We start from the raw sequence: 26,289 nt of genomic DNA on the forward strand, positions 1-26,289 counted from the left end.
GACATAAGAGCTTCTACTTAACATCATCTACAATCCTTAATAGAGTCCCAGGTGTTTTGGCCTACAACTCCCAGAAATCCCAGGCAATATACCAGCTGTTGAAGCCCAAAATTTATTATTTATTTACAGTATTTATATTCCGCCCTTCTCACCCCGAAGGGGACTCAGGGCGGATTACAATGAACACATATATGGCAAACATTCAATGCCAACAGACAAACAACATATATAGACAGACACAGAGGCATTTAACATTTTTTCCAGCTTCACGATTCCGGCCACAGGGGGAGCTGTTGCTTCACTGTCCAGTAGTGGCTGTACTTCCTCATTCCATTCCTCGTGTTTTGCTGGCAGTTTTATGATGTTGTAAATTAGTTAAATTAGCCTCCCGCATAAAGCGTACCTAAATTTCCCTAATTGACAGATGCAACTGTCTTTCAGGGCTGCATAGGTCAAAAGCAAGCCGGGCTATTTAATGGTTGGGGGATTAACCCGACCCGGGCTTCGAACTCACGACCTCTCAGTCAGTAGTGATTTATTGCAGCTGGTTACTAGCCAGCTGCACCACAGCCCGGCCTGGGGACCCACAGGTTGAGATCTACTGTTAATATAGATGAACCCTTCCAGTAAAGTATGACAGAGTCATACTGGAAAGGAATGGACTGCTGGCTCAAGACATTCTATTCCATTATATAATCTATATTTGTTAAATATTTCTATACTGTCCACAATTGATTCCAGAGCAGGTCACACTAAATAAAATCCAATCAGACAAGCAGTGGGGGAAAAAAAACAAGCAACGCAACGCAACAGCTAAAAACAGGCACAGTTCAGGGGAGGTGGAAACATTTAAATGATTTTAAAGACTTGCAGGAAGAAACTGTGTGGGTTGGCAACCATGCCAATGTTGTCCCTCCCTGCTGGGTTTTGGCGAACACAAGAATGTGGAAAGGATCTACATTCTTCACTCAACCCCTAGTTCCTTCCTACCAGATCTTGCCAGGACATTGTGGGCTCCAGCCACGTGAAAGCAGTTCTGGTAACATATGAATTGGTCAGGAATCGGAGTTTAACTTTCAGAAATACTCTGGATTTGCTTGGGATGAGTTGGCCTACAGACAGGACTTTTGCATATATATTCCTCTGTCCTGGGGTTCAGTGATGTTGCCCTTCCTAGGAGAATGAGATATACATATTTCACAATTTACAATTTTAAATTAATGAGATCCTAAAGGAAGAAACCAATAGACAGGCAAAGAAAAAATATTTCTCTCCCCATCCTCTTTTTGGTCTCGTCTTCTTTTTGTCCTTCTGGTATGCAGCAATTTGCTTGCTGAGAAATGTCAATGAACTGTAGGCTGTCATTTCCCCCTCTCTCTTTCTTGTAGAAGAATGCCTGTGGTCATCTGGTTCTTGAAAATTTGACATTGCAAACCAGAATTTTTTTACTTGTTTACGCATTAATAGAACCAGATGGTTTACCCACAATCTCTCTCTTTCTCATTCCCTCCAACAGTTGGCCAAAGAGGTAACAAGACTTGGCTCTGGTGGTAAAAGAAAGGAGCATATGTCAAGCCTGTAATATAAAGCAATGCATAATAATAATTTTTTGAAGAACAAAGCCGAAAGCCTGTCAAAGCTCTCAGTTCTGCAACGGTGGTGACTTGGGCCTTTTCTATGCCAACTTTGTGTTCTTTTACCAAGAGAAATGCTGAGTCTGCATGTTCCCTGTCAACCTTCCAGTTCTGGGGCTCATTAAATCCCTTTTCCTTACACAAAAGTGTATGTGTTGGGGGTGGGAGCGGGAGGGAAAATCTTTCCTATTAATTACCTAACATAGAAAATAGAGCATTGAAGAATGTATTAAGAACGACCTTGCTAGGAGAATGCTTCAAATGGTCCAGCATTATTTCAGCAAAGAATAACAATGTGAGCGACTGTATATGCTCTTATATAAGTCTAGAAATCTTAACAAAGAAATCAGCCTCAAAAACCTGGATCAACTTATCCACAGGTCAATGTACTGGTAAGTACTGTATTTTAACTCCTATCAAAGAAGGAACTTAGCCAATGCATGAAAAACATGAATAAAGCACCAACCTCTTCTGTTCTTTCTGCTCTGGCACCGCTTCTGGATTGTTTGAATGTCTGGGCAGAAAGTGGCAGTGGCAGCTCTCTAGTGCTTTTCCTCAAAGGAGTAATGACAGAGCAGAGGGGAGTCAGTGCTTTTTGGGGTTTCTCCCAGAATGGACTAAGGTCTTAGCTTCTGCCACACTACTCAGAGAAGAGGCTACTTCCTTTTTGATCAGAGTTAACTCTTGCAAGATACTCCACTTAGTCAGAAAAAAATGAAATGCAAAGATACCAAATGGGGACAGTAGTATGTGTGGAAAAGATCTTGGAGTCCTCGTGGACAACAAGTTAAACAACATGATGCGGCGGCTAAAAAGGCCAATTGGATGTTGGCCTGCATAAATAAGAGTCTAGTGTCTAGATCCAGGGAAGTCATGCTACCCCTCTATTCTGCCTTAGTGAGAACACACCTGGAATCACACTGTGTCTTATTCTGGGCACCGCAATTGAAGGGAGATGCTGACAAGCTGGAATGTGTCCAGAGAAGGGCAACTAAAATGAGCAAAGGTCTGAAGAACAAGCCTTATGAGGAGTGGCTTAAAGAGTTGGCCATGTTTAGCCTGCAGAAGAGAAGGCTGAGAGGAGACATAATCAGGGACATGCATACATATGTGAGGGGAAGTCATAAGGAGGAGGGAGAAAGTTTGTTTCTTGCTGCTCTGGAGACTAGGCTGCGGAACAATGGCTTCAAACTACAGGAAAGGAGATTCCACCTGAAAGTTAGGAAGAACTTCCTAACTGTGAGAGCTGTTCAGCAGTGGAACTCTCTGCCCCAGAGTGTGGTGGAGGTTCCTTCTTTGGAAGCTTTTCAGCAGAGGCTGGATGGCCATCTGCTGGGGGTGCTTTGAATGCGAATTTCCTGCTTCTTGGCAGGCAGTTGGACTGGGTGGCCCACGAGGTCTCTTCCAACTCTATGATTCTATTATTCTTATAAAAATTGACTAAGGAGCCAAAGACTTGATGAAATCTCCCCTAGCCACCTAGGAAAAACATTAAAAAGCCAGTTTTGTACCAACAAACAAACAACAAGAAAAAAAGTGTTGCAGTGAAGAGGCAACAGACCTCCATGGTCCCCTGAAGGGCCAACGTTAACACACAATCCCTAGGAAATGAATAAAAAAATACGTATACATACACTCACACCTACACCTTTCCAGCTGTTGGGGAATTATTACAATGATTTGGCAAGACTACTTCTTTATATCTCTTTCCTAAGGGTTTGGATTACATCCAGTTGTACTCATCTCCAAGTATACTAACCGATAAAAGTGGATTTCCCCTTCCACTCTGCTCCACCTCGCCCAATACAGCCCAAATCTCATCCAGGAGAACAACTAGAGAGCTCATACAAGGGATGCAATAAGAAAAGAGGACAGGGAAGCTGTTTCAAAACTAGAATCTGTTCATGGAAAAAAAAAATGGAGCTCCATAACGTAGTCTCCTCCCAGTTTCTGCACTAACACTAGCCAGTATGGTGTAGTAGTTTGAGTGCTGAAGGAGGCCTTTAGGAGCACAGGGTTTGAATATCCACTCAGCCATGGAGATGTTTCTGTACAAGTCCCACTTTCTCAGTCTCATCAGAAGGAGACAATGACCAACTTCTCTTGAGCAGATCTTGCCAAGGGAAAAAAAACAAAAACAAAAAAAAAAAAACGAGGATAACATCACGATGAAGGCAACATGAATGGTTACCACCATCACTATTGTTTTGGGTAATTTGCCCAAAACTCTTTCAGTGAGTCCAAGAGATTTGCCTATCCATTTTCTATCAACTAAGCAACTAGACATGGTATTTGATTCCAAAGGCAAATTGTTTAACAGTGACTTGGACTTGCTTATTGAAGAAGGCAATTGGGAAACTAAAGAGAGCCTTTAAAGGCAAATTGTGCTTGATATATTTTTTAAAAAAACATTTGAAGGACTATCTAAAGGGGGACTTGACTTACAAGAGGGGTCAAATCTGAGAATAAAGCAGGGCAACTTCCCCATCGAATGCCATTTTTGAGCAAGATTGGCAGAGGCAGGTGAAGTGGATTAAGTATTTCTTTTCTGATGAAGCTTCGTAGTCTTATATTTTCAGCACTTGAATGAAGTCGGGTTCTAATGAATAGCAGTTTCTGAAGATAATATGTTCACAAACAAGAGTATAATTAAAGATGATTGTCCAGAAGAAGAAAAACACAGTGTTCTCTCCAGTTTTTTAGCAACTTTGTTGCATTGAAATGTAGCAAGAAATTCATTTCAAATTTAGATTAGTAATCCACCCTCCCAAAAGATGGATGGAGCGAAAAATCTGGTTTGATGCAATCGACTTCGTAAAAGGATTGTTTGATACTATCAAAGACATTAGTTCACAAATTGAACATCACGAAGCAGCCTATGTTTAAATGTCCAATATATGATGGATCTTCTGATAGATCTTGTTATTGCTGTATGCCATCAAGGCAATTCTGTGGTTTTGTTCAGAGGGGATTTGCCAATAAACATGTCAGATGAGGATTAAAACACACACCAGGAATAACTGGACAGTATCAGGTGGGAAACATATTGTTTGTGTGTTGCGCTTTAATGGGCATTATGGATTTTAACGTATGTTGTATGTGTGAGAGATTTTTATCAGTTGTTGCTCTACATCTTCATCCATGAAGAGAGGCAAGAAAGAAAGAAATCATCCACCAGCACCATCACTACATCTACTACTACTCTTACTCCTACTTCAACTTCAACTCTGACTTCTGCTTAGCTTTGCAGAGATTTGTTCTCTGCTATATTTCATGGAAAAGGGAATCCCTTTAGTTGCAACACTATTTTTCTCCAACATAAGACAGACATGTAGGCATTGAAAAAAATGTTTGCCCTGAAAAAAATCCATGCAATTGTACAACAAGTGTCCCTATGCACCACTACTACTAATCTCAGTAGTGCCAGCTCTACCATTAGAAAGACTGAGACATTTGGGTTGCTGTGAGTTTTTTTTGATCGTATGGCCATGTTCCAGAGGCATTCTCTCCTGACGTTTCACTCACGTCTATGGCAGGTATCCTCAGAGGTTGTGAGGTCTTCACAACATCGCAACCTCTGAGGATGCCTGCCATAGATGCGGGTGAAACATTAGGAGAGAATGCTTCTGGAACATGGCCATACAGACCAGAAAACTCACAGTAACTCAGTGATTCCGGCAATGAAAGTCTTCGACAACATACTGAGACATTTGTCTTCGGCAACGGATGTTAAGAGGTAGCAGTAAGAAGTAGGGAAAAGATAATGACGCACCACGAAACATCCACTGTTACCTCCTAAGTTAGTTTTGGTGCCTCCAGGCAACACAGATGTATTGACTATTTCTATAAACTTTGAACATGGCATAGGAGGGGTCCCATATTTTCCCTTAAAATGCCTTGAATAGGTCCCAGTATAACAGGGAGTGACAGCCAATCTTACTGAACAACTAACCTCTCCCCCTTTTAAAACAGTCTATAAAATTCTCATATGGTACATTCTCAGGCACACATCTAAGGTTTTTTTTTAAAAAAGCAATGAACATGAACATTATGTAGTGTATGAGAAAAATCGTACTTCAGTTTAGAATGCTCCCTCTTACTGTACCAGTCACAGAATTGACTACTCAGTACTCTTGCTTGTTTTAAGCATTTTAAGCTGAAAAGCAGGAATTTGTTTCAAATGAATGTGGTAACACTCAAGGAGACAATGCTCCAATTCATCTAGAGAACCAGAAATAAGGTCAAGTGAAATCACTTGCTCAGATAAGCCGAAGCAATTGAAACGTGTGAAAGATAACATTCCATATTTAACTACAGTTTGTCCCTTGCGTTGGTGTGAAAGAGCAATTGCCTTGGCCAGTCCCAACCAGTCTGTGGAGCTGTGTTACAGCATCTGATGCAAACAAAGGTTGATTCACTACTATCTGTGAATAAACAATACCTCTCTGTTTATCTTGGCTTCATGAATCAGTGATGTAGTAACATACCTGCACTTACATATTACATTAATAATAACTACTCCTCTTATTTCTCTATTGGTATGGGAATAAAAACAAATTTTAAGCACCAACACCACAGAATCAAACATTACGAATCAGAATAAATTACAAGCTTGGTCAACAGAGAGATTTCAGTCCCAGCTTTAACTACTTAAAGACAGATATAAAATCTGAATCAAGTAGTAAAGGAACCAGAAGAACCCGTGACACTCATATTGGTGGGGTGGTTATACAAGTGCTTCGGTGTAGAATGCACACTTTGCATATGTATGGTCTCAGATTCAAGACTCCCACAAATTTCCAGTTCATATTAGAAACAAACTGGGAGCATTTACTCAAATCGTGTTTTTGGTTATCATCAATATTCTACTGGATATGCTGATGGGAAAGATTCTGGAAGTCATTGCCCAAGAAATAATTTCTCCAAATATTATCACTCTACTTCAGGGATAAATAAAATATGTAGAAGTGCATTTCCCAGTATGCCTTCCCATTAACTATCCTGGTCAAGGCTGCCTAAACCATATTCCAATAACATTTGAAGGGATGCATAACCACTATCTTCAGGCCTTCGTTTCTTTTACTTCTACAAATCTTGGGGTTCCTACACTTGATTATTCATAGATTTAATTAATATGATCTCTCTAGGAATCTCTAGAGTCCTTGGTGGTGCAGCGGGTTAAACCGCTGAGCTGCTGAACTTGCTGACCAAAAGGTTGGTGGTTTGAATTCGGGAAGCAGGGTGAGCTCTTGTTGTTAGTCCCAGCTTCTGCCAACCTAGCAGTTTGAAAACATGCAAATGTGAGTAGATCAATAGATACCGCTTTCGCAGGAAGGTAACGGTGCTCCATGCAGTCATGCTGGCTCCATGACCTTGGAGGTGTCTACGGATAACGCCAGCTCTTTGGCTTAGAAATGGAGATGAGCACCAACCCACGGAATCAGACACGACTGGACTTAATGTCAGGGGAAAACCTTTACCTTAACCTAGGAATCTCTAGGTCTTGTATTGTGACTCTATTATCAACTTCTACCAGAAACTGACCACGAAGCCATATTGGAGAACCTAACTCAATGTTGTTGTTGTTGCTGTTGTTGTTATAGATTCCTAGAAAGGTATTCTCATAGGTAAAAATAGTGTTTTTATTCACAGCTTTTCTACTTTACTGGTGGCCCTTCATCCTAAATCCTAGTGAATGTGATTATAAATTGATCAGCAATCAGTTCTAGACTTTAAAAAAAATCCTAGCAGTTGCAGGCCAGACTTGAAGACAGCCTTCATCAAAAGTTGAAAACTATTCTGAAAACTGTTAGACTGGCTGTCAACAGCTGGTCAAATTTACTTCAAGACATGCCTGGACAACATTTCCCTCACATGATTTCAACTACTGTTTAGCTGCAATGTTCGGAAGTAACCCCGCAGCAGGGAGAGCTGAATCCACCCTTAGTTTTGACCACCTTTTGGTATGTTTTGTGATATATGACACTGTTGTCAGCTGATAGATGGAACCCCAAATGGCTTATTTATCTTAGGGTCCTTCCAGACAGAATCTGTACCCCAGGTTTTCTGCTTTAAACTGTATTACATGAGTCCCCAGTGCCAGATAATCTGGGATAACCAGAAAATCTGGGATTAGATCCTGGGATATAGGGCCTGTCTGGAAGGGCCCTAAATATTGTTGAGTTAATCATAGAGGCCAAAGATAATGTCTGAAAACTACATTTTGCAACACAGTTTGTGTAGGTGTAATGAGGAGTATCCCAGAAAAGTCAACTCACCCAACAACCCACGAGGGGGATTTTATTACCTCTTTCCATGAAAGTGACTCAACGACAGAGAACACAAATTGTCAATCTATTTATAAGTCATAGAAGTGAATAAAAACCTACTTTGGTTCTAATAAGGCAGCAGTTTCTGAGGGAAGGCGTTATTGCTACTAAATAATTGTTTATGGCAAGTCAAGAAATCTTAGAGCAGTGCTACCCAAAGGGGACTGGTGTCCACCTATGAGCTTCTGGTCCTTAAACAAATTTCAACATAATATGGTGGCAGAAAAATACAGCATCAGTTCTTAGTATATTTGCATACAAATTGCCATACTTAGTTCATACTAAACCCAGGTGTGGATTCATTGCCGTCCTGACAGGAGAATCAACAGCTATAACTACAGCGATGGAGAACAGTCCGTAAATTAAATACTTACAACTGCTCAGAGGACTATATAAAGAACTGCAACATATGATCCTAGTTTTGTTAACTTGATTTATCTCCTAGTGAATCTATCATCTTCTCAACCAAGCTTCATAAACACAATCCTGCAATCTAATCAAAATCCACACAACTTTTTTATCCTTTGAAACAGACTTATGCACCATGAAGATCAGAAGCAATTAATGTTCAGTTGACAGCTTGGGAGTAAAAATGAATGTGCTCACTTACTCCTACAGAACCATCTAAAACCTCTCAACTAAATCTGAATAATCTGTGTAAAGCTCATCAGTCACCCTGGGGAGTAGTTTCTTACTACTGCATATTCATGGCTGAAGGACTCTTCAGCCAGTGGTTTTCTGCAAAAGCCCAAACGCTGATGAATAATCACAGATACAGTAGTTAGCTATCGAATTAGGACTGTGAATACAGCAGATCTTATACATTGAATCAGGCAGTCAAAATCCTATATGGCTAGCATCATCAGATGAGAACTTGATGAATGAGTTACTTCAAATGCCAAAGGACTTGAATTTAAGTCAGATCTTTTTTTGACCAGGGACCACTTTGACCAGGGACCACTTTGACCAGGGACTACTCTCCAGCATTAGAACCAAAAGGGTTACAAATCAGTTTTTGGTCAACTTTAGATTCGGTTTGGTTATTTGGGGTGCTGATTCAGAAAATTGCATTGCATAGACCACATCAGTTCTAGCTTCTGATAAAGAACATATGTCATCTAGTAGTTGCCATCTGCTCACCCACAGAAAACCATATTTAATAATCTAGAGCTGGTTTTCCTTGTATATTTCACAGACTTTATTTTAGGTCTCACAGCCCACCAGTGGGCCATGGCCCACAAAGTTGGGAAGCATGCTTTAAGTTAAAGGATAGTTCATTGTATCTTACTACTGATAGTTAAGAGAGATATTCATTAAAAATGGGTTACATTTTTATTACTGGAAGAGTACAGCAATACTATGCATTATTTAGTAGTCGTTTTGGGTTATATTATTTCCTTATATCTATTATAATGAAGCCTTCCGGAGCCGCGGTGTCGCAATGGGTTAAACCCTTGTGCTGGCTGAATTGCTGACTTGAAGGTTGCTGGTTCAAATCCATGAGATGGGGTTAACTCCCATCTGTCAGCCCTAGCTGCCCATGCGGGGACATGAAAAAAGCCCCCCGCAGGATGGTAACACATCCGGACATCCCCTGGGCAATGTCTTTAAAGATGACTGATTCTCTCACACCAGAAACGACTTGCCTCAATTCGCTTCTGACAGATTAAAAATAATAATAATGAAGCCTTGGGCCTGTTCAAGAAAAGTTGAGAAAATATCTACAACAGATTCTCAGCATTAATAGGGGATTAATTCCAGGATCCCACCCCATGGATACCAAAAAGAGTTCAAGTTCAAGTTCATATTAAAAATGATGTAGGACAGCAACAGAGAAAATGCCAGGCGCACAGCTTTCTTTGTGTTCCCCGGTGGTACTGCAAGGTATTGCAAGGGCTCTCCAGAGGGACTACAAAGCTTTACGAGGCTTGTAAAGTAGGTAAAGGTAAAGGTTTCCCCTGACGTTAAGTCCAGTCATGACCGACTCTGGGGGTTGGTGCTCATCTCCATTTCTAAGCCGAAGAGCCGGCATTGTCCATAGACATCTCCAAGGTCATGTGGCCGGCATGACTGCATGGAGCACCGTTACCTTCCCGCCGGAGCGGTACCTATTGATCTACTCACATTTGCATGTTTTCGAACTGCTAGGTTGGCAGGAGCTGGGGCTAACAGCAGGTGCTCATTCTGCTCCCGGGATTTGAACCTGGGACCTTTTGGTCCACAAGCTCAGCAGCTCAGCACTTTAACATACTGTGCCACCAGGGGGCCCCGGCTTGTAAAGTAAGTCCCTATTAAAAATGGATGAGGTTGCAGTAGAGATGGTGACAAACCTTGCCAGCTGTCTGCTTCTGCTTTGTGGAAAAAATCCTGCCATATAAAAGGCAGAAACAAGAGGCTGACATGCTCTCCACCACAGATTTAAAAATACAATATGGTGAATACTTGAATCTACAGCAAATTGAATCTGTGGATTGTGAACCCGCAGACAAGGCAGGCACACTGTACATCTTAATGAAGGAGTTATTTGATGCCTTAACAGCACTATTGGGGCAAGGGAGTGGGGGTGAGGAATTATTTGAGTGAAAGTGAACCAGCTTTCAAGAGAAGCCAGAGCAATTTCAGACTGAACCAAGCAGCCTCCTTAATAGAGCCTTGCTTTGTGACAACTGTGAAATTGGAACCAAAACTGTACAATTGTTTAGGTTTGCTTTTCTAAAATACACAATGGATTGAAAAACAACTAGGGCATCATAAAACATCAAGGGTAAAATGAGGGCTTTTCAAAAAGAAGGCAGCAAAGGAGCAGGAATAGAAGAAAGCGTCCTGCAAATGGAAAAAAATTTTCACAACCGAACTTCAAAATACTGCAGATGTTTTTCTTCCTTTGAAGATACAATGTCTTGTGCCTAAAGAATGAAGACACCCAAGTGACTTTCACCATAACCAAAGCTTCTGGCTTTTTAAATAAGCTGGTGAACAAAGAGCAGCAAAACAGTAATGGGCAAGGGAGAGTATTTCTGGAACAGATCCTCTTGGTCATTGTTTCTCCTCTCAATTTGCACTGTAATTGTAGCTTAATTGGAAGCAAAGACATGGGAACATGGATGACACGGTGAATAGACTCATGAGCTTTTGCCAGCCGTGCCTGGGAGGACTGTAAGTCTTTTATTTCTTCATTCTAAGCATTTTAAGGTGGTGGATGCTGTGCTGTACATGCAACAATGAAATATTTCCTCTGTATTTTTTTACGAAAACCATGTCTATATGAGCTTTTAAATATATTGTACATTAGTTTTTCAGCTTGCTTTATAATGCTGTAAAAAGCCAATAGGGTGCCGTGGTTTGAGGAATGGACGATGACTCTGGAGACCAGGGTTCAAATCCCTGCTCAACCATGGTCACCTCCTGAGTGACACGGAGTGGGTCACACTCTCTCAGCCTCAAAGGAAGGTAAAGGCAAACTCACTCTGAATCAGTCCTACCAAGATGATAAGCTTGCAATAAATCACAAATGACTTGAAGGAATGCAACAACAGTGATGCTTTCTGTACTTGGCAAACCAGATTTTTGGGGGTAAAGAAATTTTAATAAAAGAAAGCTCTCATTGCTCTGGATCAGTGGTTCCCAACCTGTGGGCCGCGGCAAAATGAAAATCCGGTCCGCGAACCTCCTTCCTCCTTATTTATTTATTTTATATCTGCTCCTTTCTGCAGAGCTGACCATTGCATTGGATAGACCACATCAGCTCTAAATTATTAAATATGGTTTTCTGTGGGTGAACAGACAGCAACTACTGGATGGCATATGTTCTGTATCAGAAACTAAAGCTGATGTGGTCTGTCCAATGCAATTTTCTGTATCAGCACCCCAAATAACCAAACTGAATCTAAAGTTGACCAAAAACTGATTCTTACCCTTCTGGTACTAATGTTGGAGAGTGGTCCCTGGCCAAAGTGGTAGCTGCTCAATTGGTCCCTGGTCAAAATGGTCCCTGGTCAAAAAAAGGTTGGGAACCACTCTGGATATTGTCCCTCCAGGCATCAAATAACAGTGACTTGTTCTTGCCCAGTGGCACCACAAACAGAAGTTCAAGGAGGCAAGGTAGGTGCCATCCCCTGTCCCTGGGCCCAGTGAAAGCAGGATGGAGGTGTAACTGATTACATGTGCCCAAAGATACAGTTTAATTCATATTTAGGAGAAGCTCCAGAGTATCCCGTGACTTCTGTTAAAGCAGCTCAAGGCTGTGTCAAGCTAAACCAACTCAGTGGGTGGTGCAACCTCCACAGAACTGTTTTCAGGACCCCTTCTGGGTAAAAATGTATGTGAAGATGCACCTTGAGATAATAATTTATTAGAATGAGGAAGCCAGGGGTATGGGTGTCATTTTTCTAAAACTCCAGTCACTTGACTTCAATGGATAGCCACTGGGGGATTCTGTGAGTTGTATTTTTTATAGAGGTCTGGCAAGAACTACATAAGAAGGAACAGTTGCATGAACCAACTCATGGACTTTTTTCTTGCACCATGAGCCACTCTTGATTCAAAACCTCATTTTCCATGAGGGTTTCAGAAAGCTAGGCTCATTCAAGCACTCCGTAATGCATTTCAGCCAATCTGAGATCTTTTTCTTTTCAGAAGAGTATTTCAGTACCAGAAGAAAAGCTGACACAGCTTAGCATTTTCTGGTTGTGACATCATTTAATCACCTGCCTTGAGATGTTATTCTGACCTGTCCTGCCATGTCTGCCAGCAGTAACTGCTGAGCTCGCATGGTTTTACGATACTTAGTGCTTATTCAATGGAAATGGTAAGGCAGCAAAACACCACAGTGTTCGAAAGAGCATGATGCAAATGTGTGCACACACCTTTTCAAAAGTGCCCTTGAACCACTGCACTCTATGGATATCAGCTGTTCTGCAGCATGACACACGTGCTAAATGCTGCTTAATCTGGAATGAGGATTAGAGAAGTGCTTTATGGATTCTGAATAAATGGAATTAAATTCCTGAAACCTTCACAGCTCAAGGGTGTTTTTTGGGAGGGGGGGGGGACTCCCAGCAAAATCCAGGAGATGATATTGACAAGTGGAAATTTTCTTAAAGAAGTGGAATGAAAGAAGAGTGAGGAAAGGAAATTGAGTGCTTAAGAGCTGTTGAGATGAGTTGATATGACCCTGAAAAACATCTGCTTCTCAAAATGAATCAGAGTTTTAAAAAAATATACTGCAACTTCCCCTTGATAAAATACCATTTGCTATTTAATGAACTTTGAAAATGGATTCTCAGGCCGGTTCCATACAGTCCTTTAATGCTTGTCCAATCAGATTTAAGAAACCCGATTGGGCATGGGCTAAAGTCCACATGCCTGCTCCCAAAACCCACACTTTTTGGGGAGAGGTGTCTAGATGCCCTGCCAGACCTTCCAGCAGAGCACCCAGACACAAAAGAAAAACCCTGCAATAAGGGCAAAAAGTAAAAATTACTTACCTGGCCAAGATTAAAATGCTGTCGGCCCTCTCCTGGTGTGTAGAAATGCCGGGCCAGGAGAAGATGGCGGAGGAATTATTTTCCTCCTTCTACCCTTCTCCTGGCACATCATTTTTATGTGCCAGGAGACAGCCGGCAGCACTTTAATGGTGGCTGGGTAAGTAATTTTTACTTGTTTGCCCTTTTTGGGGTGGTTTTTGGCGGGGATGGGGGCTGTCTTGGATTTTCGGGCTCAGTAGCCCAGAAATCCTGAGAAAGCTGTGTGGATTGAGCCCGGAAGTTGTGCAATGTGATCCCCGGGCCCAATCCAAACAGGGCTCACAGCTGGAAAGACCTGGGTCTTCTGAAAGAGCCGGGTCTTTCCAGGTGCCAAATTAATTCAGGGCAAAGCAGGGTTTTCCTGCTTTGTCTCAAATTAATTTGCTTTTACCTGAGGTATCATTTGGACGCCTCAGGTAAAAGCACGGGAGGTTGCGCATTTTCCACACTGCGTGGATGTGCTCTCAATCATCCCTGTAAGTATGTACTATTATTTGATTGATATGTATAACCTGTAAAACTAAGCTGTCTCAAACCTGGCTACCATTTGGTTGGTGATCACAAACAAATCTCAAGTGCAAGTTAATCTATACATTTGCAGGTTTAACTTTTGTAGATTCAATTAATATGTTCTCTCTAGGCATCTCTAGGTTCCCTAGCATGGGTCTGTGGTCCATATCTGGTGGAGGACCTAGAGATTCCAAGACAAAACATAAGGCATTTGTAGGTCTTCCAACATGATTCTACAGTCAATTTCTGGCAGGAGAACCTACAGATAGATGTTTAGTGTTTTCTCAGGTTTAAAATAGAATATTTAAATGAATGCTTTTCCATGTTTACATGAGTTCTGTATCCCTATCCTCCATGAAAATGGAGGGCTACTATACTACATTTTTTCAAGGATAGCAATAGAAAGCTATCTATGAACATTCCTTATGTAAGAAACCCTATTAAGGTCTTGATGACCTGACATACAAAACAGTGGAATTGTGGATGCAATCTATATGTATTACTAGCTGTGCCTGGCCACGCATTGCTGTGGCGAAGTATGGTGGTATGGGAAATAAAGTATTGAGGAATTGGTGGTAGTTAAGGCAAAGGGTAAAGGTTTTCCCCTGACATTAAGTCCATTATAAATGGGTTATATAGCTGTGTGGAAGGGCCTTGAGTCTACACTGCCATATAATCCAGTTAAAATCAGATAATCTGTATTTTATAGGCAGTGTGGAAGAGGCTTAAGTGAGGCCTAACTCTGCCTGTCCCCTGGGCTGAGTGGGTTGCTAGGAGACAAAGTGGGTGGAGCTTAGCCTTCTAACTGGCAGCAATTGGATAAAAACAATTATTCCTCTCCCTCTAATTAGGACTTTATTTTTCTTTTCTTTTTGTTGTATGAACGTAGAGGCATGGATGAGGGGTTGTGTTGCCAAGTTTAGTGTTTCTGGGATGTGTAGTTTTGTTGTTTTGTCCTAGGCCGAAATTTCATTACCCTTTTATAAATATAGATTATTAGGAATGTGACTATATGCCCTTCTCCTTTATAACAGCCCTTGGAGAAAGCACCATAGGCTGAAATGTACTGGCATTTTACTGAACAAAACCAAAAACTTTTAACATCTTGAGACTCTCCCTTTTTCTCTCTCCTGGATGTTTCCAGTTATTATGCTTCTTTCATTAAAAGGCAGTTTTCCTATGAGGCAGGTGCAGTGTGCAGCTGTTTCTCTGATCCTAAACAGAAAGAGAAACTAAACCATGTGGCAGAATCAGATGGGAAGAATAATGAGGCAATATAAGCAAACTACAGATAAATATTGTTCAGTCACTAGTTTCCATCCCTAGCTTTATATGGTAAAAAAAAACTATTCCTTGCAAACAAACAACTCGCACAATGAAGAAAAGTTCTAAACATATCCATGCCTTGTTGGATTTGTTCTTTATCTGTATGGTGTTTTTCATCATACAAGGCCCATTCTACCACCTCGGAATTCTTTCACCCCGCTCCAATGAGCATCCAACTATCTATACAAATCAGGTAAAAGTGTATTTGTATTTGCACACACACATCCCTTGCAGAGTTAATCAGTGTTACCTTGGTGGACTACAACTTCCAGAATCACCCAGCCACTGGTCATGTTTGTTACGGGATTCTGCGGGCTCTTCCAGACTGGCCCTATATCCCAGGATCTGATCCCAGGTTTTCTGCATTAAACTGGATTATATGAGTCAGCACTGCCACATAATCTGGGATAAACAGAAAACCTGGGATCAGATCCTGGGATATAGGGCCTGTCTGGAAGGGCCCTATGAGTTACATTCCAAAAAATACCTTTTCCAAGTGTTAATCTTTGTTACTTTCTCTCCTCAAAGTACATCTCCCACTGTCTGTTAAAATGAAGGTATCTTTTTGGGTTGTTGTGTGTTTTCCGGGCTATATGGCCATGTTCCAGAAGCATTCCCTCCTGACGTTTCGCTCACATCTATGGCAGGCATCCTCAGAGGTTGTGAGATATATACCTCACAACTTCTGAGGATGCCTGCCATAGATGTGGGTGAAATGTCAGGAGAGAATGCTTCTGGAACATGGCCATATAGCCTGGAAAACACACAACAACCCTGTGATTCTGGCCATGAAAGCCTTCGACAACATGGTATCATTATAGTGAGTACAAGGTTGTACAGTTTTCCCCATCCCCTTACATTCACTTATACAGCTTCGAAACCTGCTCCAGAGAGCTACAAGATCCTGTACAGCAGGTTTTTTAGGCAACACATAAGGCTGCAGCATAGATGAGAGAGGAAAAGTGGCCCATTGTCCAAACAGTTGTTAGTTTTACATTGGATTTCAGCCAACTATATCCTGGGCAAGCCTTTGATATAGTTTCATGGAGTGGGGGAAAATAGTGTTTTGTACTACAATCCCCCATCTAGCATGGACAACCCTCCTCTCATGTTATATATTCAAAAAAATAACCTTTTCCAAGCTCTGGCCGACTTTAGGTAAGTACAGTACTATTTTTTCCTGGTTACAAAAGATCATCCATCCTACTGCTAAATATGGAGTATAGCTAAACTATACTGTTTTCAACCAATCAATATAATACATGAAAAAAACAAATGCCCAGTTGTGCTACAAGATGGTTGTATGGAGCAGTCTGGCTGGGAAGGAGAAGTCGGCTCTTTGCAGCCCGGTAGATATTTTGACCCCCTGCTATTAATAAGGCTCTATACTTGATGGAATATTTTTAACTCCTGAGCCTTGCCAAGACACACAGAATACTTGCAAGCGTAGCCTGTATTAGACGAAGCAGGCACAGCAGTTCACTTAATCTGTTGGGGACAGGTGTTGCCAGCTGAAGGAGAGATATTCATCTTTTCAGACGTCAAGGCAAGAAACCTTGAGCTCAACTGTTCCCAGTGCCAAGCGCCCTTAAATACTTAAAGATTGTTTTACTGATCTCCCGAGGATGAGGGATTTAGGATGAGAGACAGCCTTGTTTAGATGAGAAGAGAAGCCAGAGCAGATTTAAAAATCTCTTTTTAATTGGGGTTTGTTTTGGTTTTTTAAAATGAAACTATCCAGGATCTCCAAGTTGAAAGTGAGGGTAAGTTCCCAAAGGAAAGAACCTAGTCTAACAATACTCTAATAAGAACAGTAACAAAATCAGGAGGGGGAGGAGAAAGGAGAAGAGTTTACTTTTCCTTTTTCTCTGCAGTCCACTTGTTGCTCCAACCCTGACTTGAGCAACATGACAAGATTATCAAAGGCAGAGTTGGAGGAAATGCTCCAATTCATCTATAAATCACTTTATTTATAGGAGCCCCTGGTTAAACCCTTGTACCAGCAGGATTGCTGACTGACAGGTCGGCGGTTTGAATCTGCGAAGAGTGGGCGAGCTCCCTCTGACAGCTCCAGCTTCCCATGCAGGGACATGAGAGAAGCCTCCTATAAGGATGGTAAAAACATCAAAACATCATGGCGTCCCCTGGGCAACGTCCTTGTAGACAGCCAATTCTCTCACACCAGAAGGGACTTGCAGTTTCTCAAGTTGCTCCTGACACACACAAAAACTTTATTTATACAGTAGAGTCTCACTTATCCAACATTCGCTTATCCAACGTTCTGGATTATCCAACGTATTTTTGTAGTCGATGTTTTCAATACATCATGATATTTTGGCGCTAAATTCGTAAATACAGTAATTACTATGTAGCATTACTGCATATTGAACTACTTTTTCTGTCAAATTTGTTGTGTAACATGTTTTGGTGTTTAATTTGTAAAATCACAACCTAATTTGATGTTTAACAGGCTTCTCCTTAATCTCTCCTTATTATCCAACATATTCGCTTATCCAACATTCTGCCGGCCCGTTTATGTTGGATAAGTGAGACTCTACTGTATCTATCTTCTCCCCAAAGTGGAACTGAAGGTAGCTTACACAATAAAATGAAACACAAGTTTAAACACAGTTGGCCCTCCGTTTCCACTGATTCAACCATTCATGGTTTGAAAAGATATACAGTATAGATAAATAGATAGATACAGAAATACAAAGGAGCCCTGGTGGTGAAGTGTGTTACAGCACTGAGCTGCTGAATTTGCAGACCAAAAGGTCCCAGGTTCAAATCCCAGGAGCGGAGTGAGCGCCTGCTGTTGCTCCAGCTTTTGCCAATCTAGCAGTTCGAAAACATGCCAATGTGAGTAGATCAATAGGTACCGCTCCGGCTGGAAGGTAACGGTGCTCCATGCAGCCACATGACCTTGGAGGTGTCTACGGACAACACCAGCTCTTTGGCTTAGAAATGGAGATGAGCACCAACTCCCAGAGTCAGACATGACTGGACTTAACATCAAGGGAAACCTTTACCTTTACCTTACAGAAATACAAACACACATACAATTCTAAAAGCAAATCTATATAAGAGATACAATTTTGCTACATCATTGGCTATAACGGGATTTAAACAGCCACGGATTTTGATATCCATGGAATCTATTGGAATCCAACCTCAGCAGATACTGAGGCCATACTAGAGCTTAAAAACAGAGAAAGTTAAGATTAAATGGTCTTTATAGAATTAAAATGGGCCACTAGTGGCGCAGCAGGTTAAACCGCTGAGCTGCTGAACTTGCTGACCGAAAGGTTGGTGGTTCGAACCCAGGGAGTGAGGTGAGCTCTTGCTGTTAGCCCCAGCTTCTGCCAAGCTAGCAGTTCAAAAGCATGCACATGTGAGTAGATCAATAGGTATCACTTTGGCAGGAAGGTAACGATGCTCCATGCAGTCATGCTGGTGACATGAACTAGAAGGTGTCTACGGACAACTCTGGCTCTTCGGCTTAGAAACGGAGATGAGCATCACCTCCCAGAATCAGACATGACTAGACTTAACGTCAAAGAGGACCCTTTACTGTTACTATAGAATTAAAAACCATATAGATCAGTAATTTAAAGATATAGACTAAAAGCAGTACAGCACAAATAGATTTCCAAATGCTCCTGGAATAAAAAGTCTCCACTTGATGGCAGAAATATAGTCAAGCCTTTACTTGATAGTGGAAAGACAGCCACTTTAGGGTGCTAGTTGCTGGGACACACACACATGCACACTTCTTGTACTGCGATACCACCAAGAGATAAATGCTCCTGGCAAAGAGGTGTGGATGGCTGCCTCTTATCACACCTTCTCCATGGGCTAGAGTTATTTACCTACCACTTAACTCTTGAATTTAGTAAATAAGTCAGTGTTGCACTCACTTAACTGTCTCTAGGATTATAGCCTCAGTCTATCCAGCTAAGTATGGAAACTGATGAGAAGAATCCTGGACTGATGAGTATCAAAATCCAAAATTTTGGTCCCCAAACCTGCCCTCAACTTATACATGAAGTTGACTTATGCATGAGAGTATATCTGGTAACTTGCCCAGTTATGTGAGACAAGAAAACTCAATGGCAGCACAGAGCTAGAATGTGCACCTGGCATTTATTTCAGGGGCCTATAAAGCAGCAGACATCCCACCTGGTTAGTACACAATATTTGGTATGAAGTGTTACAAACTATGCCGGTCTGAATTTCCTAATTTTAAAAACATTGTAGGCAGTGTTGCACTTGCTTGTTTTATCTTACTAATGCTTCCTTTCTTCCAGTGAAAGATTCCAGAATTTAAGGAACAGAATTTCCCAGAGCAAGTCTGTAAAGTATCACTAATCTGCCTCCTGTGGCATATAGAAAGTTGCTTCCTAAGAACTGACTATAGAAAGTATATAAGCATGTGACTATCACATGTAACTGTGGGCAGGGGCACCAAAAGCAACTTTTCAAGGCGGAATGTGAGCAAATGGATTTATGATCCCTTCTCTGCCTTTAGAAAATCTGCTCATTAGCACCGGAAAAGAGAAAAACAAAACTAACAGTCAGGATACCAGGAAAGAATTCTTAAAAGATCCTGAATGGAAAATAATGGTTCTCAGAAAGCTGCAGTGTCTAGTCTTGAGATACCTTGAAGCAAATGCCATGAATCAAGGACAAGTTGGAAGGATTTGCAGCCGTGGTTTAAAAAGGAAAGAGTCGGAATGAATTCCTGCCAACATCCACGGCAATGAAAGATTAGACTATGGCACCTTCCAGACATGCACTTCCTGGTGGAGTATCCCTGTCTGCAATACGTCACTGAGACACATTTATAAGGGCTAAGTAACCAGCCCTAAATATTCCAGAGGATTTATTGATAGCCCTGCCTTCCAGCTGCTCCATATCTGATAAAACTGCAAAGGATTTAAAAACACAACAACAACAGCAGGGTACTTCCACTAACATTCAAGAGGCAATTGCCTTGGCTCAAGCGATGGGCACATATTAGTGGAGGGGAATGCCAAAAGTATCGCTCTATTTGCTCTAGGTTTATATTTCACTCAGCCTTTTAAATCAAGTTTATCTAAGACTTCCTGTCCTTCTCAATAGGTCACTACTGGCAGATCTTGTTATATATATATTTATTAAAAATATGTAAATCTTCAAAACAAAAGAAGTGCCTTTATTGGTGTTTTGATTGCCAGTTTTGTTTTTCAAAGAATAATAAATAAACTAATAGCATTACAGACCTCTCAGGCATCTAACGAAACCTCAGTATCAGATTTTCAGTTCTTAAGAATCTAAGCCAGGGATGGACAGATGGCAGCTCTAAATCTACTAATTTGCAATAGCTCAGCAAGAATTTCTGAGTCCTAGTTATTTCATGATGTCATCTTAAAAATAATCCTTGTCAACTACCCCAAATTGCCCTAAATTGTTGTAGTGACAGCCAGTGTGGTGGTGTGCTTTCAACATTGGGTTATAACTCTGGATACCGAGGCTCAATTCTTTGCTGGGTTATGGAACTCCGCTGAGTAATCTTGGGTGAGTCACATACTCTTAACCCCAGGAAATCCCATGGTAGGTTTCCTTAGGGTCACCATAAGTCAAAAACGACTTGAAGACACACAGCAACAAATGAAAATCCTTTAGAATAACCAAGAGGGATTTTTTGTGAAGAAAACCCCCTAGATCTAGCTATAAGAACTGGCAAGACTACTCATTCTGAAAAACTGAAGCTTGGCCAAATCTGACCTAGAATGTTGATGCTACAGTAGAGTCTCACTTATCCAACGTTCTGGATTATCCAACGCATTTTTGTAGTCAATGTTTTCAATATATCGTTATATCTTGGTGCTAAATTTGTAAATACAGTAATTACTACATAGCATTACTGCATATTGAACTACTTTTTCTGTCAAATTTGTTGTATAACATGATGTTTTGATGCTTAATTTGTAAAATCATAACCTAATTTGATGTTTAATAGGCTTCTCCTTAATCTCTCCTTATTATCCAACATATTCGCTTATCCAACATTCTGCCGGCCCGTTTATGTTGGATAAGTGAGACTCTACTGTATATGGAAAATTCATACGGCCATGAATCCATCCTGAGTATTAGTCTAAACTTTAAGGAATCAATCTAAGCTATTGAATCCTATCTTTAAACCAGATAGCACCTTTAAAGTTCATAGTAAAACCCATAATGGATTAATTGCTACTAGCTACTACAGATGGGAAGCCAAAACTTTACACATATCTTCCTCTGTTGATTAATCATCTAAAATTTCAATCAACTCGTTCAACCATTTAAAAATTTCAGCACCAAAAACACAGTGTTTTTTGGATTCTATTTTCAGAATACATCAGAACTCTCTGGATTTTTCATTCACACAACAGTATATGTATTTGACAAATTGCATCTCCTCCTACAAACCAACTCAGACACTGTGGTCAGTGGAGAAGGCCCTACTTTCGGTCCCACCTCCGTTGCAAGCATTACTGGTGGGAACAAGAGAAAGAACCTTCTCTGGAACTCCCTCTATGAAATAAAAATGGCCCCCTCCCTTCTCTCCTTCAAAAAACAATTAAAAACTTATTTGTGCTCATTAGCATATGGAAAGGAGGAGGACTAGATAAGTTAATAAACCTTGACCGGAAACTACCATTGTACTTTGGCCTTGTCAGCTCGGTTGATTCTGTTGACATCATGGCAATATAATTAATTTAAAACTTTCTTAATTGGACCTTTAGTGATTCTGAAACCCAGGTTCATGTTTTTAGGTTAGATATAATTCAATTTGACTATGTAATTTTAGTTTTATGTTACAATTCGCAGTTAGAGGTTGGTTTACTTTGAGATCATTATTATTATTCTTTTCTGTAGCATGCCTGGGATCATTCAGGACCATGTAAAGAGCTCAAGTTGATAAGATGCTAGTCCAGCTACTGGCCCTGTCATGTGCTTGAATAAACAGAAAGTAGAGGATGAAATGCAGTCATTGAGTTCCACTAGGCTCATGAAATACTTGATCATCTCTCTGGGATTGCTGTTGCTGTGTGTCTTCACCATTTCTGACTTGTGTTGACCCTAAGGTGAACTTATCACAGTTCAGAGTGGAGTCCTCCTTGCTGTCTTCTGAGGCTGAGAGAGTGTGAGTTTCCCAAGCTCACCCAGTAGATTTCCATGGCCTAGGGGTGGTTCAAACCCTGGGCTATCAGTGTCGTAGTTCAACCTTCAAGCCTATGATCTAAACTGGATCTCTCAAATCCAATTAACCCTGACATGATTCCAATTTCAGCTTTATGACCTGGAGTCAGACATGCTACTAGGCCACTAAGACAGATTCTGAGAAAGATCTTCAGAAAATACTACCAATCAGCTGATAATGCTCGGAGAGACAGATATTACACAGACATATATCCCTTATAAATTTATGCCATTGGTAGTAGGAAACAAATGGGTGATTTGAGACTTTAACATTCCTATAGTTCACTCAAGTTTGGAAACTAAACCTTCAAAAGACAATTTGTACACACCTTGTTGGTTGTTGGGGAGCCTTCGACTGCACCAAAGCCCCTCTGCCCAGATGGAGGCACTTGGTAAATGTCATGCCCCTGAAGACCATGGCCTGTGGGAACCTGGTAGATTCCCTGATTCGCACAGGAAGGTGGCACTTGATAGACAGGATCCCGAGGTGAAGAATGTGCACTTGGCACTTGGTAGACCTTTTGCTGGTTAAAGGGTTGGTGAACTGATCCTGAATTTGACAAGTCTTGGCTGGGTGGGCTCTCTGGCACAGGGCCTATCAGAAGCTTCACACGGTTTCCCGGAACAATACCTTGCCGTCCATGTAAAGAACACAACCACCACCCTTCCAGTCCTTCGGTGTTTTGTTCAATCACTGTCAAAATGTCACCTTTGCGGAAGGCCAGCTCTTCTGCACATTCTGGGACATTATCATAGAGGGCTCTTGCCATAAGATTCTGCAGGAAAAATGGAAGATACAGAAGAACTTAGCAAAGCATTTTCAAGTAAGAGCTATGCATCCAAGTGGACAATGACCACTGTTTTTCACATACCCAATGGAAACATGCAATTTAATCAACAATCCCCATGTGTCCCACCCTATTTCAATGCCTTTTGCCAGTTACTGTAAACCAAAGATAAAAATAATGCCCAAATACATATATATATATATTTTTACAATCCCAGATCCTTTGTGGTTTCAAACTCATTTTGATTATAGTTCTAGGATTTTCTTTCTTTTTAGTTCACATATATTTTGGTTTTGGGCAATATAATAAAATTGCTAGGTTATTGAGGGATGTAAACACATTTGCAGCTCTGTGCTGACTTTCTACTTTTAAAAAAATCTTTAAGCAATTTGAATATCAGGATTGTATCCTGCTGTGGAGAAGCTTCTACTCATGAAACTTTCAAATGGGAGAATGGACACTCAGTAAACACTCCTCTATATCTATATCTATATCCTGGAACCTAGGCATAAAAACTTCAAGCATCTGAATTCTTTAAAGAAGAGAAATATGTGTGAATGGGAAAGTCACTGAGATGCAATATCAGTCAAACAGCAGTCGTCTTAGGCAAAGTGAGCTCCTGTCTGTCAGCCCTAGCTCATGTGGGGACATGAGAGAAGCCTCCCAGCAGGATGAGCATCCCTTGGGCAACGTTTTTATAGACAGCCAATTATCTCACACTAGAAGCAACTTGCAGTATGTTCTCAATTCAATTCTGACACAATTTTTAAAAAGAAGTAGGGAATAGCAAAAATCACATACATTCTCTGAAATCGGTACCTAAAGTAATTCCTTCATGTTGCTGAATAGGAATAATTTATAAAATCAGAAGCATAATCAATTTTGTTATGTTTGCATGGGAAGAAGCCTGGAAGTCAAGATTCAAGGATTCTCATCATGAAACACAGAACAAATATTTCTAATCAACACAATAAGATAGAAGAAACCAATAGTTTTCATTTCATTGCACATGTTAAAAGCTCAGAATCTGAACTTAATAAGTTATTATCTCAGCTTGACCCATAGTTTAAAAACCTTTTCAGAAAGAGACTTCAGCACACTATTTTCTAGAAAGCAATGGTACATACTTTCAATTAACATCTGAAAAATATAATGGGACGAAAATGTCCTATTTCTCATATGGCAAATGTATAGAAATACTGTATCAATATTTGTGTAATGCTGTGAGATGGAACTGCACTACAAATCTCAGCAGATGGAGCCAGCATTGTCAATGCTGGGGAATGTTGGGAGTTGCAGTCCAATAACATCCAGAGGACTACTTCTGCCCTGCTTTAATCGATGCAAAAAATGTAGGTTCTGGGAGGAGGGAAACTGTGAAGGAATGAATACAGTATGGAAAATGTTATGGATTTTCAAGTAAAGAGGACACAATAGTTTGAAACGTGACACAAACAAAGGATGGGAATGCAGCTGAAAAGATTTGCTGATATGCAGTAATAGTTTTTATCACTTGTACTTTCAGGTGATAGGTCTAATAGTTTCTTTAGCAATTCATCTTTCATTGACATATAAAAAAGAAAGTGTCTAACCCTTCTGGATGTAGAAAACATGTTTAAAATATGTGAGTGGTCGTCTGTTAAGGATCTTAGTGGAGTTTTCAATGATCACACAGTTGGTTTTTCATCGCTCTCATTCGCATGCGCTTTCTCCCCCAGTTGCTGTCCACTTGCCAATGTCCTCCACCACACATCTGGGCCCCCACTTTTGAAAAGCATCCATCCAAATAACTGCAAAGACACAATTCAAATACTGCTATCAGAATCAGAATATGATGGGTTATGTCTACACCTAGAATCAAATACAGTGTTCCCTCACTTATCGCGGGGGTTAGGTTCCAGGACCACCTGCAATAAGTGAAAATCCGCAAAGTAGGGACATTATATATTTATACATTTTAGTAGTTATACACTATTTTAAGTTTTTAATCAATCAATCTTGTGTTGATAAATAGCCTCCTTCTCCTCCTGTTGCCGCTTGGGCTCCTTTTCTCTCCCTTCAGCTTCTCCTTCCTCCCTTCCTTGGGCTGTAAATTGTAATTTTTTATGATTTATAATATTCTTTCAGAGTTTATGGAAAAACTGCAAAACAGAAAATCCGCAAAAAGCGAACCACAAAATAGTGAGGGAACACTGTATAGCAGGAGAAGTCAACTGCTGTATATTTCATGCCAGCAACAAAAGAAAATGCATCATTTAATTCAAATGTACCATTCATACTGCTTCCTAAAAACTGATCATTTTCACATCACAAGCCATGAAGTGCCTTCTGGACATCATAAGTCAGTGGTTCTCAACCTGTAGCTCTCCAAATGTTTTGGCCTTCAACTCACAGAAATCCTAACAACTGGTAAACAGCTGGTAAGTTGTAGGCCAAAACACCACAGGTTGAGAATCACTGTCATAGGTAAAAGTGGACGACTTGGAAGGCGCTGAATAGACTGCGCTCTGGCACCACGAGATGCAGAGCCTATCTTAAGAGAAAAAAAAAATTCGTGTCAGGAGCAACTTGAGTCACTTCTGGAGTGAGAGAATTGGCCGTCTGCAAGGACGTTGCCCAGGGGATGCCTGGATGTTTTGATGTTTTTACCATCCTTGTGGGAGGCTTCTCTCATGTCCCCGCATGGAGCTGGAGCTGATAGAAGGAGCTCATCCGCACTCTCCCCGGGTGGGATCCGAACCTGGAAGCTTTTCAGGTCAGCAACCCAACCTTCAAGTCATGAGGCTTTAGTCCACTACGCCATCGGGGGCTCCATCTTAAGAAATGGGACCACAAAGTGGAGTCCACGGCATGCAAGTGTAGAGAAGAGCAAACCACAGACTACTTACTACAATGCAGTCTGAGCCCTGCCACATGCACAATGAATGGAGGACTTTCTTATAGCAACACCAGA

The 26,289-nt window shown here is 40.9% G+C and overlaps 1 protein-coding gene across 2 annotated transcripts in view; it reads right to left on the reverse strand.

Annotated features, from left to right (window-relative positions):
- Nucleotides 1–26,289, reverse strand: part of nedd9 (neural precursor cell expressed, developmentally down-regulated 9) — a 79,663-nt gene that overhangs the window by 20,231 nt on the left and 33,143 nt on the right. The window contains exons 2-3 of one of the 2 annotated variants that reach the window (XM_008114990.3): nt 24,929–25,126; nt 22,878–23,324 (exon numbers count right to left, since the gene is read on the reverse strand). In XM_008114990.3, coding sequence (XP_008113197.2) covers nt 22,878–23,324; nt 24,929–24,949 — 468 coding nt within the window. In that variant the 5' untranslated portion in view covers nt 24,950–25,126. The remainder of the gene's footprint in view (nt 1–22,877; nt 23,325–24,928; nt 25,127–26,289) is intronic. The other variant, XM_008114991.3, reaches the window with a different exon arrangement.

The sequence above is a fragment of the Anolis carolinensis genome, chromosome 4, assembly GCF_035594765.1.
Source record: "Anolis carolinensis isolate JA03-04 chromosome 4, rAnoCar3.1.pri, whole genome shotgun sequence".
Taxonomy (NCBI): Eukaryota; Metazoa; Chordata; class Lepidosauria; order Squamata; family Dactyloidae; genus Anolis; species Anolis carolinensis.